The sequence below is a fragment of the Alosa sapidissima genome, chromosome 24 (assembly GCF_018492685.1).
Source record: "Alosa sapidissima isolate fAloSap1 chromosome 24, fAloSap1.pri, whole genome shotgun sequence".
In the NCBI taxonomy this organism is placed as follows: Eukaryota; Metazoa; Chordata; class Actinopteri; order Clupeiformes; family Clupeidae; genus Alosa; species Alosa sapidissima.
The window spans coordinates 21,488,532-21,505,354 of record NC_055980.1 but is presented as its reverse complement, the minus strand read 5'-3'; the positions used below and the strand labels follow the sequence as shown (position 1 = coordinate 21,505,354).

Genomic DNA, 16,823 nt, shown 5'->3' with positions numbered 1-16,823 from the left:
CAGGTGCCACAGTGCCGGGGTGTAGGCCTACTTGCACCCTTCTTACGGCCTTAAAACCCCATTTAATGCTCAGTAAACAAAATGGAATGGAATGGCCGTAGGGTAGTGGTTCTCAATATGGTTCTATGTATTCCACACATTTAAATGTCATTTGTAAATGTTCATAGAATGATATGGATGAATTTTCACAGTTGGATAAGACTGAATGGACTGAATCAGGCCTCATGTTCCATAGCCAATCTCAGTTTGAAATACAAATAGCCTATGCTGCCATTGCTTTAGGCTATTTTCTGTCATTTTTTTTAACCTTTATTTAACCAGGAAAAGTCCCATTGAGTTACAGTAACTCTTCTCCCAGGGAGTCCTGGCCAAGACTGGCGGCAAAAAGTTACAAAAATATATATATATACATAAAAGACAGGACAAAGGTTACATACTACACCACAAATCTCTGTACATACACTATACAAACACAATCAAGACATTACACTTAACTTAAGCTAATACAGACATACAACATTTAAGGGCACCAGTTAAAAACAATTACACTGTTCTGTCAGAGTTGACTTTAAAAGATTTTTAAAAGTATTGAAAGATGGAATTGATTCAAGATTTAGGCTGTTTTGAAGTTCATTCCAAACTTTAGGTGCATATGATGAGAAAGCTGTTTTACCAAGTTCTGTTCTTGTTGATGGAATAACTAATAATATTTTTTCTGACGACCTTGTCCTGTAAACACTATTATGGTAAGAAAGCAAATTTGAAATGTAGAGTGGTAATTTACCCATTAGAGCTTTAGCAATGAAAGTCAATAAATGGAACTTCCTTCTGAGGGAGAGGGAGGACCATTATACAGTTTCATACAGAATGCAGTGGTGAGTCCTGGCTGCTGCACCTGTAATGAAACGCAAGGATGAGTGGTATACTACATCTAATTTTTTTAATAAAGATCAAGAGGAGTGCATATAAATGAGGTCACCATAGTCCAACACTGATAAGAATGTGCTCTGCACCAACCTTTTCCTTGCTGAATAAGGAAAACACTTCTTTAATCTAAAATAAAAACCTAACTTGGGTCTGAGTTTTTTTAAAAGGCTCTCAATATGTACCCCAAAAGACAGTTTTTCATCCAACCAAATACCTAGGTATTTGTAGGAAGTTACTCTCTCTATTGGGGTACCATCTTGTGTTGAAATAGACAAATCTATAGGAGAATGAGAATGTGTAAAAACCATTGATTTTGTTTTTTTAGCATTTAATACCAATTTTAATCCTACCAGAGATGTTTGTACCTGGCTAAAGGCAGCCTGTAAATTATGAATTGATTCTTTCAATGACTTGGCAGAGGTGTACAAGATAGTGTCATCTGCATAAAGATGAGCCTTAGTTTGGTTTAAATTCATAAATTATTTATATAAATAGAAAATAATATAGGACCCAAAACTGATCCTTGGGGGACACCCATTTTTACTTCTAGCAAGGATGAGGTACAGTTATCTAATGAGAAAGAGGGAAAAAAGTCTGCAACACCAGTATATGCTCCTAAGTTATAATTTATTTACCGTGACGTTTCGGGCCAACTCAAGCCCTTCATCAGACGTCGGTAAATAAATTATAACTTGGGAGCATATATTGGTGTTGCGGACTTTTTTCCCTCTTTCTCATCGTAAGTGTTTTGTCCAGCACCCAGGATTAGATTGGGATGTGCGTGCGTTTTTTCCTCTTTATACAGTTATCTAATGCCACACACTGGGATCTATCACTCAGGTAATTAGAAAACCAATTTAGCACAGTGCTACTCAAACCTATGCTTTGCAGTCTTTGCAGAAGAAAATTATGGTCAACGGTGTCAAATGCTTTAGATAAGTCAATGAATAGAGCAGCACACACATTTTTGTTATCCAAAGCATTAACAATATCATTTGCAACAGAGGTTATAGCAGTAATTGTACTGTGTCCTTGTCGGAAACCATACTGAGTAGGACTTAAAATACAGTTGTCAGCTAAAAAATGTTTTAATTGCTCATTTATAAGAGATCCAAATAGTTTAGCCAAGACGGATAGTCTGGAGATTGGACGGTAATTGTCTAAGACCGACGGGTCTCCACTTTTTAAAAGTGGGAGTAAATGCAGATTTCCATGACTTGGGAATTGAACCACTGTGCAGGCTAAGATTGAAAATGGAGGAGATAGGACCAGCAATTAAGTTTGCAGCAGTTTTGAGGAAATATGGCTCAATCTGGTCTGGGCCAGCAGACTTTTTATGGTCCAGGCCCAGCAGTGCCTTTCGTACTTCAGAGACAGATATAGAAATAAAGTTGAAATTATTCAAACTTGCATTAGACGAGTCTGTAATGGGGGTTACACAATTTGTTGGGTTGGCTGGGAGTGTTGACTGAGTAGCTATTCCTGCATTAATAAAATGCTTGTTAAAAGTATCTACTATATTTTGTTTACCCCTTACTTCACCCTGGCTTGTTTTTATAACTTCCGGGATAGTGGAGGGTGCCATGGCACTTCCCCTGAAGAAGATTTAATTGCGTTCCAAAACTTTTTAGGGTCATTAAGGTTTTAATTTATTAAATTCAGATAATATTCACTTTTTGTACCTTTTATTAATCGTGTGCATTTGTTTCTTAATACCCTATAATCTAACCAACATTTATCATTATTATCTTTTTGCCTTGATCCATGCTTCATTCCGGTCTCTAATAGCAGTTGCAATAGAGTCATTAAACCAAGGATTATCTCTACCCCTCACTCTATATCTTCTAATAGGGGCATGTTTGTCAACTATGGCTAAAAAGGTATTTTTAAAATAAGACCAGGCCAGCTCAATATCATCCATAACACAAACTAAGTGTAAATCACTCCGATGGATTTACAGTTTCTAGGTTGCAATGCTGGCAACCTAGAAACTCTCAAATGAGCTGCCACGTTCTGGCTAGGCTATTTATGTCTCAAATAAGCGTAGTAGGCTATGTCATTTAATTATAGGCTGTATACAACAACACAATTTATTTATTGCTATTTATGAAATGACATAATCAAGCATGTGAAGGCAGAGATTCTGCATCATCCGAATGACACAATGGAGCTTTCAATTTCGGTTTTCAGCTTTCACTTTCAGGAAGTCCCGCCCTTAGGCCTAGCCTACTGTAAGTTACTGAATCACATTGCACGCAGCGTTGGCGAAGGCTATCGAAAATCAAAATGCTGGTCGTCATCTGTCTTGTTAGATAGGCTACTTACCACTGAAACATGTAGGCTAAACTACCGGTACCTGCGAAATGTGTGGATTTTCTAAGGTGAACCCCCACCCCCACTTAACCTCAAGTCTTTCGTGATTGGTCAAACCAGCATTGAATGAAAGCAAATTAAACGTCATCTCTCATTGGATTACAATGGAGATTTGAGATTAGGCCTAGTTACTTTAATTAAATATGTTATAACAGAATGGGTAGCCTATTTCTCACAAATAATTTATTAGGCCAATATGCATAGGCCTATGTTTTTAGGCAACTAAGTGCTAATGGTTTGTGGAAGGCGAATCATCTCGCATTTGTCTTAACACATTTTCTTTTTTTTTCATTCAATGTTTTATGTCCAAATCCAAATATTTAAGTCTGCAGTTTATCTGACATCAGTGTTATTGATCAATAGCCAACATGATCCACGTTTAAACTGTCCGATATAGAACGCACAACGTGACGTTGCACAAACGGACAGCAGGGAAGTTTGCGCTGCGTGCGCCTCCCACACCTGTACGTCTACAGGTGCGTCGGAAAGTGAAATGCGGGTAAGTTTTGAATTCGATATATTCAGTATAAATTCTAAGACTAACAAGCACCATGGCATTGGAATTCAGTAGAACACAACCAGGAATATTATATCTGAGCAGTATTTTTCCAGTAAACACAGTTGTGTCATTTACATTATTTACAAAGTTTGCTAAAGAATATCAGAATGAAGGCATTCTTCAGTGTGTGTACTTTTTTGATGCTTATCCTGCATCTGACTCAAGGTTGTCCATGGATGCAGCATAAATTCCCACAGTATAGCAGGAACTATTTGACCTTGCTGGAAGAGATGGTAGGTGTTATTTTGAAAGTCTGATATTCAGTATGGTGTGATTTTAGGCTACTAAAACTAACATGAAAATCTTCTGACATCTCAATTTTAATTTTAATTCTGTGATTTTACAGGGTGAGAAGATAACAGAGGACAGTGTGGGAGTTAATTTCCCTGATGAGCTGTACAGACTTGCAAGGAAGTCACAGGTAAACATAAACTAAAGCAATAAACAAACAATCAGATGCTTGACAATAAGTAGCTTTTCATTCATGACAACTGAGATGGACTCTTTTCATTTACACTTAATGGTATCCCTGTTGAATTCTGGGATGGTTGTCTCATCACTGATGGCTGTCTTGACTCCTCCCGTTGTCCCCACAGCCTGAGAGGATCATCTGGTTCATAGCCCAGGTGCTGGACGAGGTGTCACTCCTGCTGGACGAGAATGTGACCGCCGTGGCCTGGGACCAGAAGAAGCTGAAGGACTTTATGAGCACCCTGGACACACAACTGGTGGCAACTCAGTCATGTGTGAGTACAACTGAATAACCTGTATTCTATATGCGATAAGTCACTATGAGAATCTGTGATTCTACGCTGTGAACATGCTACGCTGTGAACACCAATTCCATACTGACTGCACACTAGAAGGCATTTTAGTACAGAAACATTGTATCTTAGCAGCTTTCGAGCTGTGTCCGTAAAAGGTTAAAGTTTAAACTATTTAACTAGCAGTTGTGTTCTGGTAATTGTTCACATCAAGTAGCAGTTGTGATGAGATTGCAACATTTTTATTCAACTACATATGAATGACTTACTGGTGATTTCATGAACTCCTTTCTTCCTCCTCCAGGTTAGTAAGACTAAAGGGAATAAGAGACTGCACCTGTATTTCAAGAAACTGAGAAATGAAACACTGGGGAAAATGGTGAGCTGATGAGTGTGGTTGACCACACACACACACACACACACACACACACACACACACACACATACACACACACACACACACACACCACACATACACACAAACACACACACACACACACAGGCGAGTGCGCACACACAAGCACAGACACACACACAGAAATATAGAGTTTGTATATTGAGTGGTGTGACTTGTGATTTCAGGAGGACAAGGCCAAGGCCTGGGAGCTGATCAGGAAGGAGGTTCACCACCACCTGACGAAGGTCGACCTTCTGGCCAGCACACGCCTCTAAACACCAAACCCTGCCACAGCTACAGCCAATGGGACTGAGGATGCACCAGGACTACTAATGTACTCTGAACTTTCTGCTTAACATGATTCTGAAGTGGTCAAGGTTTATATAGTGTTACAATTATTTATTGATCAGAATGATGATGTAAAAGTTATTATTTGTTTAAACATTACTGTTTAATTTATTTATTTGTCTACCAGATTGTATTATTTATATACTGTAGTAAAGCAGACAATTGATACATATATTTTTGTATTTTCTGAGCCCTTTAAGTTAACATGAGGTGGTGAAGGTTACATCTATCAGGTGTTAACATGATTAATTCATCAGACTGATGACTTTCTGTATGTGTTATTTATTTTGTAAAACTGTTCAATTTATTTATCTATGTTGATTTTATTTATGGCTTCATTTGTTTATGGTGTATGGTAACAAAACAAGTGACTGATATAGAAACCCTTTTTGTATTCTGAACGCTCTAGTTTACAATGATTGTGTAATGAATTTATAGAGCTGTGCATGTTACATATGATGTGGATATGGTAACATTTATCAAGTGTTTAAATTATTTATCCATCCGACCGATGATGTTCTGTGAAACTGGTTTATTCATTTCATTATTATGTTGATCTAATTTATTTATCATGGTTTATTTAATGTATTTATTTATTGTACACTCCAACACAATTGATGCAGATTTGTTATATTTCAATAAAAACATATGACAAATTGTTAAATGCAAACCTCTTCTTACAATTAGCTTTATTGGATTTAGTCAATTTTAATTGCATAACTTGTGTGTGTGTGTGTGTGTGTGTGTGAGTATGAGAAGACTGACTTTGCAGAATATGGCATGCTTCTGGAAATTAAATGTACACTTGGTAAATTTAGTTGGAGAAAATGTACAAAACTGTCACAATGGTGCATCACTAATTTCATTGACAAGCAGTGAGATGTCAGTCAGGAGTTATTACATTATGAAAACCAGGTAAAATACACACATTCCTGCCTTATACAGGTAAACACATCCCTGAGACAATTTGTTAAGATAGATAGATACAGTAGATACTTTATTGACCCCCAGGGGAAATTCAAGGTCTCAGTAGCATACAGACATCAGGACATCACACACACATTCACTAACAGCAGAAAAAGGACAGTAGAAGATAAAGAATATACTAAATATACAAAAATACAAATTATACTAAATAACACTTAATCTAGATCAATTCTAAAAACAGTATCCAGTGGGTGATTAATCAAGAGGCACTTGCAATGACAATGACAATGACAATTCAGGATCAGCTGTGTATAAATGTACTTGTATTAAGAGGAGATTGCACAATCACATTTAAAAAATGCTTCAGTCAATCTACATTTTCAATTACAGCTGAGAGGAAGTCAATGCCAACTAAAATTAGTGATAAAAAACATCACTTTACCATTTGATATGTGCATCTAGTCTAACCTTTTACAGTTTTTCAGAATTGTTAAAACACATTTTTTTTTAACCTTCCACCCTTTTCTCAAAACTGTAAACACAACCCCCAAATCTCAAATCTCAAAAAACCTCTGCAAAACTGAACAAAACTGAACAATCGCCTCAAAACATGCAGTTGTAGCCTACAGTACCTACAGTATGCTCAAAACTAAATACTTGTCTTCAGATCATCTCAAAAAGCAGTCAAAATGAAAACACTAGCAGCCATTAAAGATCAAAAAATGGAACACAGTGTTCAGGGCAGCTCATATAGCTCCAGGAGAAATGTTCATTGTTTACAGTAAATGCAACTTTCATCTAAAAAACAAAACAAAACAATTTAATAACTCAGTGGATTCAACATTTGCTGTAAATCCAGTAAACATAAAGTATTGAGAATGGGGGTTTGTGTTTACAGTTTTGAGAAAAGAATGAAAGATTTTTAAAATTGTGTTTTAGCAATTGTGAAAAAATGCATACTGGAAACGACATATTTCAGTACTGTAAATGAGAAGTACATTGCAGTCTAAAGCCTAGGCTCTACAATGTACTCTGAATGCCTCACTAAAAGTTTCTGTCCTTGATGTGAACCTGCTGTTCAGCAAGCTGCTACACTCTCAACTAGCTTGTGTTGGTTGTGTTACATCCTTTGAAACAAGTGTGATTAATGAGTCGTTGTGTTCAACGTATGGCATTTGTGCTCTCTTTGTATTTTCTTGTATTGGTGCTTTTCTTTGTATTTTCTTGGTAACTTGTGGTTACCATTATGCATCACAAGTGCACCACAATGCAACATGTGTTTTATTGCATGAGAATGTGTTAAGAGTTTTGAAAAAAGAGATATATGAGATCTGCAAATTGTGTTTTATATGTGAAAACTGTTTAAGGTTTTGGCAAAAGGGTGATTGATTCAAGAAATGTGTTCAGGCAACTGAGCATTTGGTTCAGAGAATGGAGTTTAGTGTTTTAGCAATTGTGAAAAACTGTAAGATGTTTATAGTCTTTAATGTTATATAATTAGCTTTAGTTTGAGCATGGCAAAGCACTTTGAATATGCAATTTTCTGATAATGAAGTGGCCCTTCAACATCCTTATGTCATGACTGCTACAAAATATTGTTCAATATCCACTAGGGGGCAGCAAACAACCAGACATCTTTGGCGAAGGATTAATCTACAGGGGTGGATGAACCCTAAACTCCTGTTGTGGATGAACCCTAAACTCCTGGCCTGTGGTGATGTGGATGAACCCTAAATCCTACCCTGTGGTGAGTACAGCGAAATCCATTTGTATAGCTCAGTTAAACTTTTTGGCTCTGATGTGCGTGGCCAGTGACAGCATTCATGTCAGTGCCTATATGCAGGGTGCTTAAAGGCTGTAGAACTTCTCTGGCTCCTGCCAGGCTGCAGGGTCTGATACCCCACAGTGATTACCATCATGCATCAGATCACAACAGGTCACACTGGTGCCCAATAGCGATTCTATGAGGATGATATAGGATCATGGTTATGTTGTAAAATACAATGTAGATGCAAATGTAGTGTCCTTTTCAGTCAGGTAAAATGAAACCTAAATGTGGTAGGAAGAGAAATTATTCTGAATACTGTAAAAAAACACAAAATCCAGTGCCAGTGCAGAGTACAAGTACAAAGACAACAAAATGCAGTACTGTATGTCACAAGCATCCACTTGTGTTTGTCACTGACTGTGACTGTGTCATGCTTATTCTTACTCATTCTGTTAAAACTGAACATATCTTTCCCTACCCCTGATCAGTGAGATGCTACTTTGTCTTATTCATTTGACACATTATGTTCAGTACAATTTTATTTATTTTCTAGTCTGCAGTGCACATAATTAATGTATACATTTCATATCAAACAGGCCATGGGATAGTTATAAACAAGGCATCCATCCGGGTGATGTAAGGTACAGTAGTTTGTGCAGTGAAGTGGCCATGATCATTTTTTATTAGGCTGGGTGCAGGAGGATGAAACCCCAACAGTGGAGGCAAAAACCCCAACAGTGGAGGAAGAAACCAGAAGCAAAGCATCACATGCCTTCTGAGCCTGTTAAGACAAACAAACGTGTGTTAAAGGTGCTCTAAGCGATGCTGGGTAATATCACTTCTGTGGACTTTCAAACAAAACAGAGAGCTATAACTCGCTACTTCCTCCCCCTCCCTCCCGTGCTGCTCCCGTCCAATTGAAACTCTCCTAAACGCACATCTCGTCTGTGATTTGCTGGAACAGTTTGTTATGTTTTTATGGGCTAGGTTTGCTCAGGTTGTTTTCGTTGCCGTTTTTGGAGCCTGACAGGTAGCGGTTGGTTAGGTGATGTTTGCAGTAAGTGACATAAAATGTTTAGCTTAAAAAACGTGTGGCATCGCTTAGAGCACCTTTAAAGACCCTTAAGTCCCTTTTCTGGTTTGTTTTGGATGAACTAGAGTGGTGGACACCGAAATTTTGACGATGGGTCCTGTCTCGACTTTCTGACTCATTTTGAATCGCCTTTGACTGTTTCAGAGTGGCTGGCTATGGGCATGCACAAACATGTCCTTAAAACAACCCTTAAAGGTTGTATCAGCGATAGCGGGGATACGTCACTTCTGTTGATGTTCAAACAAAACATGAGCTAGCTCATTACTCCCTCCCCCTCCCTCCCGTGCAATTAAAACTCTTCTAAACGCGCATCTCATTGGTTATTGGTTGAAACACTTTATTTCGCTTTTGAGGGGTTGCCAACCCTTGTTGGTAGCAATTGTTTTTGTGTACAGATCTCGGAGCCTAGGCTGCTAACAGAGACGCGTTTTTTCCCTGATGCACGCAAATTAGATTAAATCTCCCGGAATCTAGAGCGAGCGATCAAGAGTGCGCACGCGAGACCGAGACGTGTAGCGCGCAGACGACAGAGGGGAGAGAGAGGGGTGGTGCGTGTGTGCCTGAGCGCATCCAAGACAGAGAGCATCCTGATTGGCCTGTTTCGCTCAGTTTTCAGTGACAATCAGTCAATCATGGGGGCAGCCGTGGCCTACTGGTTAGCACTTCGGACTTGTAACCGGAGAGTTGCTGGTTTGAACCCTGACCAGTAGGCACCTAACCCCTCACTGCTCCCCGAGCGCCGCTGTTGATGCAGGCAGCTCACTGTGTCGGGATTAGTGTGTGCTTCACCTCACTGTGTGTACACTGTGTGCTGTGTGTGTTTCACTAATTCACGGACTGGGATAAATGCAGAGACCAAATTGCACGGGATCAAAAGAGTATATATACTTTATACTTTAATCAGTTTTCAGTGTACGTGGGCTTTTTATCTCTTTTCTCCCGAACTTAATCAGTTCAGTGTATCTATAGAACAGGAGCGTCATGGCAAAGTCAGTGCACCCAAAAAGGAAAATGTAAGACCCATTTCAAAGTGTACCCTTGTCTCATAAGAGTAAAAAATAATGAGACCTAGTCTTGCAAGCTACACTGTTTGTATAATTTGTAAAACTTATAATATAGGCCTACATTTAATTAGTGTTCAAAATCATTGGGGAAGTGGGGTTGGTTGGTGCGGCTAAGCTTGTCCAGGGCGGGCACAGATGATACAGGTAGCCGACAATATGTCAAATCTCTCAGGTCCCTTAAAATCACTTTGTCCTATCGCCATCTTTGTTTTGTCTTTTTTGCTGCCGACATCTGTCGGAAAAGCACAAGGTCAGAATTAATACATGTTAATTTGCCTCATTAAATTTGTGCAGTCACTTGCCAAGGTTTCTCTTTTGGGTCCTCCTTTGATCTTGAATTCATGCCAGGTTAACCCTTTGATGATGTGAAATGCAATGCTATGAGGCAGTCAAATATATTCTACACTATATATTATAAATATGTTCTATATCTCCCTTAAAATAGAACACATAGAACAAGCACATTTTAAAATGAAGTGGTTACAAATATTTAAAGGAACCTATTGGACACATCTGTCACTTAACAAAAATAACAGCCTATGAAAGACATGTACAGTAGACTGACCTGTTGTCATTTGCAACTGATATATAAGATAGTCAAAGCAATGCATAGGCTAGCCTACTTAAACATATCCTTCTGCCACATGATCCATCAAACCTGGTGTTGTTAGTGTCTTACACCAACACTTACACCACACCAATGCTATATTCTGCTGATAACTTTTTGGTAAACTTTGGCTCACATCAAAAAGTTTGATGTTTGATGTGACATCATCCTCACAAATCATATAATAATAATAATAATAATAATAATAAATATAACAGCAAGCGGTGATTTACGGGGTCCGAGCAAAACGAACATGAGGTAGCATAGCTTTTTAGTTTTACATATGCTTTGATTGTTTGGGCACAATTGTTCAAAAGAAACGTGATCGGATTTTGGTTATCGGATTTCAGTTACCGGATTTCGGCTATCGGATTGGATCAAATCTTGAAAATGGGTTGTTCAAAGGGAAACAAGGATCCTGAAATTGGATTAGATCACATAATCTATTCTTGGTTTTGATCTGGATAAAACCTTCACTTTGTGTTGTTCAAAACTTTTGAGTTGGATTGGAATAAATTTGATGCATAAAATTAGGATTACCCTGGGCTGTAACATTATAGTGTGCTAACCTCCACAACCTAATAGTATTCTAACAATACCCTATTATAGTGTGCTAACCTCCACAACCCAACAGAATTCTAACAGTAGTATTCTAGTGCGCTAATCTCCACAACTCAATAGTATTCTAACAATACTCTATTCTACAGGACTATGCATTTGTCATGGATAAGATGAAGGGTCTGATAATGGAAGGCAGTGTTTCCCACAGAATGGAATTGTATTTGTGGTGGTAGGTGAAAGGGGGTGGGGGTGGGCTCTGTGTTGGAGTCAATAAGATGAACAGCCTATAATTATACAGTTATACTTGCCTTGCGTGACAAGTCCTGACTAGTAGCTGTAACGTTATAGTGTGCTAACATCCACAACCCAACAGTATTCTTAACAGTATTCTATTCTAGTATGCTAACCTCCACAACCCAACTGAAGGAACTGTAGGGGGCGATGTGGGTCGAGGTAAAGTGAGTGTGTGGCGAGCAGGCAGAGCCTCGGTCAGAAGGCTCAATGGTATGGAGTGATGACACAGAGATAGCAGGTTTCGGTGCAACACAAGTTAACTTTATTTGAGTTTCAATTAATCTGTTCTTTTGTTCTTTACTTGTATGTGTGCTGCATCAAAGAGGAAACAAACAGAAAATGGAGTAATCAGTGAAATGGGGTAAATCAGTACAGATCCCAACTCACAAACAAACCAATTGACATTTGAACAATAACCTAATCACCTAATCATCTCTCACATGGGACTCCAACACACTAAACCAACAAACAGACCTTAACTTTACACATGATGGCAGAGCTACTCTACAAACTGATAAACATCACAAAAGTCATAGTGAGGGTCATTAAAGTGATGACTTACGTTAACTCAAAGACGCACACAGAGCAGAACACACTGGAGTGCTGGGTTGAGATGAACAAAAGAGTGAACTGAGGGCGAGCAAACAATTTATTATGGTCTGAGCCCCTGCTCCGGAGCTACAGGGTTTCCCAGCAGGTAAACTGGGTGTGGTTAGGTGGCAGAGCCAAACAATCCTGTAATTTCTCCACAGCACTTTCACCTCAAGCCCTCCTTACACTGACAGACTTTGGAAAGATTTGCAAAGATTTGGAAAAGATTTTTGAAAGACTACAGTCTCAGACCCTCTCACATCTAAAGACAAGTAGTAGAGTTTTAAGTCACAGACTATGATTTTGCAATGACTAGGGATCTTGCAGGGTCACTATTTACAAGACTGCAACACGATTCCTTTAAATTATTACCCATTGTGCAATAGATAAACAGGAACTGAAAATGATAGCCTACTAAACTCAAATTCGTATTTTCGTGTTTCTGCAGCATTGTTTCATGCGTGACATCCTTAACCGATATAGAGTTGTTCTGTCAAGTGGAAGAGCTGACTAAATATGTATAAGAAATGACAAATATTATAAGAATAACAAATATTTATAGGCTACAGCTGTGTCGGAGTCAATAAGATAAACAGCCTATAATTATACAGTTATACTTGCCTTGCACTACAAGTCCATATGGACAAGTAGTTGTAATGTTATAGTGTGCTAACCTCCACAACCCAACAGCATTCTATTGTAGTATGCTAACATCCACAACCCAACAGTATTCTAACACTAATGCTTCAAGTGGGATTTGAATTCTCAACCTAAGGATCACCAGTACAAGGCATTATCCCACTGAGCCACTTTCAATCCTACATGTTGGCCAGTCACATTCGGTGAAAAACTCCAAGCATACATTTGACAATAAAATGAAGGGCTTTCCTAAAAGAGTACACCTGAAAACATTTTGAAATTCTGGGGCAATTAGACATTTGTAGAGAAGAACACTAATGGATGAAATATAAATATGATAGACTTAATGATGAAGGAAAAATAGTAAACAAAGAAGTTCCCCTAAATGTCAGTGTCTCGGCATTCTGATTCTTGGCAACTAATGACTGTGTATGTTTATTGCCTGATGTCATTCAAGTGCTGTTCAATGGTGTGAATCTTCAATAACCAATAGTATTCGAGCTAGAACCTAAAGCACTACCGGGGATTGGAACTCTCAATCTAACAAACACCAGCACTAGGCATTATCCCACTGAGCCACTGAAAATCCTACATATTTGGCAGTCACATTTACATGGTGAAAATGTGTGTTGGCAAACACACAACATCAAGAAAATTCCTAGCATACATTTGACAATAGAATTAAGGGCTTTATAAAAAAAGAGTACAGATCTGAAAATGTGCACTGTTAATGGTATCCACATAATGATGGCTGTATGGTTGTTCTCCAAGGGAAAAAAATACTCATATAGGAATATAGGTGATATAGGAGAAATGGGCTGAGTGGTCGAATTTTATTCTGAAATGGAACAACATATCCAAATTATTTTGATAACTTTTGTGAGGCTTTGTCTAAACATTTTCTGTGAGAATTTTGGTTTTATGGGTAGTGGGGGGTACTGGTAACAATACTTGAAAATGTGAAGTTTCTAGGACTTATGGTTTATAGGAATAGAGGTGATCTAGGAAAAGTGGTCTAACTTTATTGGCCTTTATTACACGGCTCTTCATAATGCTGAAGAATGCTCCATTCACTTGAATGGGCCTTCCCAACGTTCGGCGGTCAGCTAATTCTCAATAACAGACCGTTGCTAAGTATAACAGACCGCTGTCAAGGAAAATGGGTTTTGTGCTTCTATTTCACGTCTTTCATATCACTACGCAAAGACTGGAACTTCATTCAAAAGTGAAAGCGGACGGTTGATCAGCTGTGTTCTAAAGAATGTTTGATTCAAGTTCAGCGTGTGCTATTTGTTTCTCTGCAAAAGCCACGATGAAACGGTAACAAATAGGCTATAGCCTAGGCTATGTAGGCTAAAGAGTCATATCGTGGGGAGTTTTTTGTTTCGGTTTGGCAAGTAACCGTGTAATAAGCGGGATAATGTATAGAACGCCGGTCATTATTGGGAAAATAAGTCCCTTCAGGGCGGAACAAGACCCCTCCGCTGCGTGAGTGTGTAGCCTAGCCCTACTGTACGTGTGTGTACCTGCCTGTATGCGCACAGAAATGTGATAGGTTTGCTTGTTGTACTGCGTCAAGATTGACAACAATTTCGACCAATCATGACTGACTTCAAATCTTAAAAAGTTGAGTGCGTTCTGAGGCCGACCACTCGTTGATTTGTTGTGGATAACTTATTTAATTTTTCTCCTCTCCGCGTCGACGACAATTGAAGAGCGCAATGTAAAAAAATGCAGATGGCTTCTTTGCTACTGATGCATGTTGCAGAGAAACGCTCAAATGCATGTCAATCGAAAGCGGAGGAGCAGGTGGTCACCCACCCAGCCCTCCACACACACACACACACAACAGCCCTCCCTCCATGAAACGTCCCTCTTCATTCTGCTAACATTTACAGTAGCTATTCTGACCTCTTCCTTAATTTGTCCCTGCTGGGTAACGTCTCCTCCTCCGTAACGTCTCTGTCCAGCTCCTCCGAATCCACCGGTAGGCTTCTCCTTCCTCTGTCACTACACTGCACATCAAACGTAACGTCTCTCTCCTCCTCCTTCGAATCCACCTGCCTTCCTCTGTGTTAATATATGGTATAAAATTCTCGCCAAAAGTTTTCTGTACCTGTACCAAAGTTTTGTGCTTGTAAGAATATTTTGTGCTCGTAAAAATTATTTGTGTACATGTAAAAATACTTTGTATCCGTAAAAATATTTTGTGCATGTAAAAATGGTTTGTACATCTTCAAATCCGTTTTGTCACTGTGTAGAAAAAAGTTTTGTGAATTTGCAAACGATTTTTGCACGCACGGATTTGCCATGGTGGTGTTTACATGGATGTACCCAGAGCGGTATGTCCAGCGTTTCAGAATTAAAGAAGCGAGCTGATCGGCTGACTGGCCGTTCAGTAAGCAGTGCTGTGATTGGCTGTTTTGGGAAAATTTGTAAAAAAGTTTTGTACTTGTAAATTCGTTTCGTACCCGTAGATCTGTTTCATGTCTGTAGAAAACAGATGCGCACTTGCAAATGGAAAATCCGTGCGTGTCATAGGACTAGCCCAATGTCCGTCAAGAAAATCAACCAATGGGCCGCGTTTCGTGTCTCAAATACCGCCGCGGTGAATATTTTTATTATTATTATTAAATCATGACAGCCCCGGCATTGCCCGGTACGCCCGATGGCCAGTCCATGCCTGTATCTATCTATCTATCTATCTATCTATCTATCTATCGATCAACCTGCATGGTTTCCTTCTTCTTTCTTTTCAATGCTGATATCATTGATTGTTTCCCTGACGTCCTCATCCAATTCGACGTGACGCAGCAGGTGGTACAATGAAGGTAGGAAGCCTAATGACTGACTCTACCCTTAGTTTATCCATTATTAACATCTGCTTGACCTTAAAAGAGGAATCACAAATGCTAGCAATGAATGTGTAGGATTGTTGAGGGCTTTAAATGTCAGGCAAGATAATTAGGTCACACTTATGACTTATTTGCAGCTTCTCTTCAGTTCTTTTCAACTGAGAACCCTAGCCTAACCCTAACCCCAACCCTTTTCCTAACCCTAACCCCAACCCTCTTCCTAACCCCAACCCTGACCCACCCCATCTCCTGCCCCTTATTGGCACCTACTCACACGGCATACAACACCTTCACCACACACTGAAACAACACTATACTGATTTCCAAACAACACACCCCACCTTCCAACACCACACACTCATCTCCGCATATAGACGCAATAAAAACCTCAAAGACCTCCTCATACGCACAACCTTCACCCGTCACTTACAACCACCACCCCCTAAAGAAAATGTACACTTCACCCCTCACCTATTCATCACCAATATTCATAGCCACTGTTCTGCACCCACCAATCCACTAAACTTAGACACTCCCAATTTAGTATATGTTATCACCTGCACTCACTGTCACATGTTGTACATCGGGGAAACTGGACATACACTTCGCATACGCCTCAAACAACATCTGCACAACATACATAAAAATACACTCAACACTTATCTCGTCACACATTTCCAGACGCACAACATCACACATTTGAAGGTCTGTGGCCTTGAAGGGAACCCAGGCTGGACAATTTTACAGAGGAAAAGAGCAGAGAGATTGTGGATTTTAAAACTTCAAACACTACACCCACAAGGTCTAAATGAAAAATTAAATTAAAGTTTTAAACCACTCTGTGTCTTTTTTACAAGCTCCTCTCTTTTATTTTCTTTCATTTTAACTTTTCTTTTATTCTGTTTTATTTATTTTATTTGACTTTTAGATGGGATTAGTGGGGCGGGGACAACTGGCCAGTGCATAATGGTCCAAACAACCACTCACCAAAGCAAATTTTAATTCTAATTTCCAACTGAGAAGTGCTGTTAGTCTAATTAGCTCTGGGTGATTAGC

The 16,823-nt window shown here is 39.1% G+C and overlaps 1 protein-coding gene across 2 annotated transcripts; it reads left to right on the top strand.

Moving 5' to 3' along the window:
• The first annotated feature begins 3,141 nt into the window (after positions 1–3,141).
• On the top strand, positions 3,142–6,054 carry LOC121700490 (interferon a3-like). Of its 2 annotated transcripts, XM_042083466.1 has the most exons (6): positions 3,142–3,799; positions 4,025–4,092; positions 4,206–4,280; positions 4,456–4,605; positions 4,928–5,002; positions 5,206–6,054. In XM_042083466.1, the coding sequence occupies exons 2-6, from the start codon at positions 4,036–4,038 to the stop codon at positions 5,293–5,295; spliced, it is 447 nt and encodes a 148-aa protein (XP_041939400.1). In that variant the 5' UTR covers positions 3,142–3,799; positions 4,025–4,035; the 3' UTR covers positions 5,296–6,054. The 2 variants fall into 2 exon arrangements, with proteins under 2 accessions (XP_041939400.1, XP_041939399.1); XM_042083465.1 differs by having other exon boundaries at positions 3,790–4,092.
• Positions 6,055–16,823: the final 10,769 nt, after the last annotated feature.

Bases quoted from the DNA above. Each gene is read 5' to 3' on its own strand.
- LOC121700490 (XM_042083465.1), top strand. From the start codon at position 3,967: ATGAAGGCATTCTTCAGTGTGTGTACTTTTTTGATGCTTATCCTGCAT. The intron at 4,093-4,205 runs GTAGGTGTTATT...GTGATTTTACAG, and splicing joins TGACCTTGCTGGAAGAGATG to GGTGAGAAGATAACAGAGGA. The intron at 4,281-4,455 runs GTAAACATAAAC...TTGTCCCCACAG, and splicing joins GACTTGCAAGGAAGTCACAG to CCTGAGAGGATCATCTGGTT.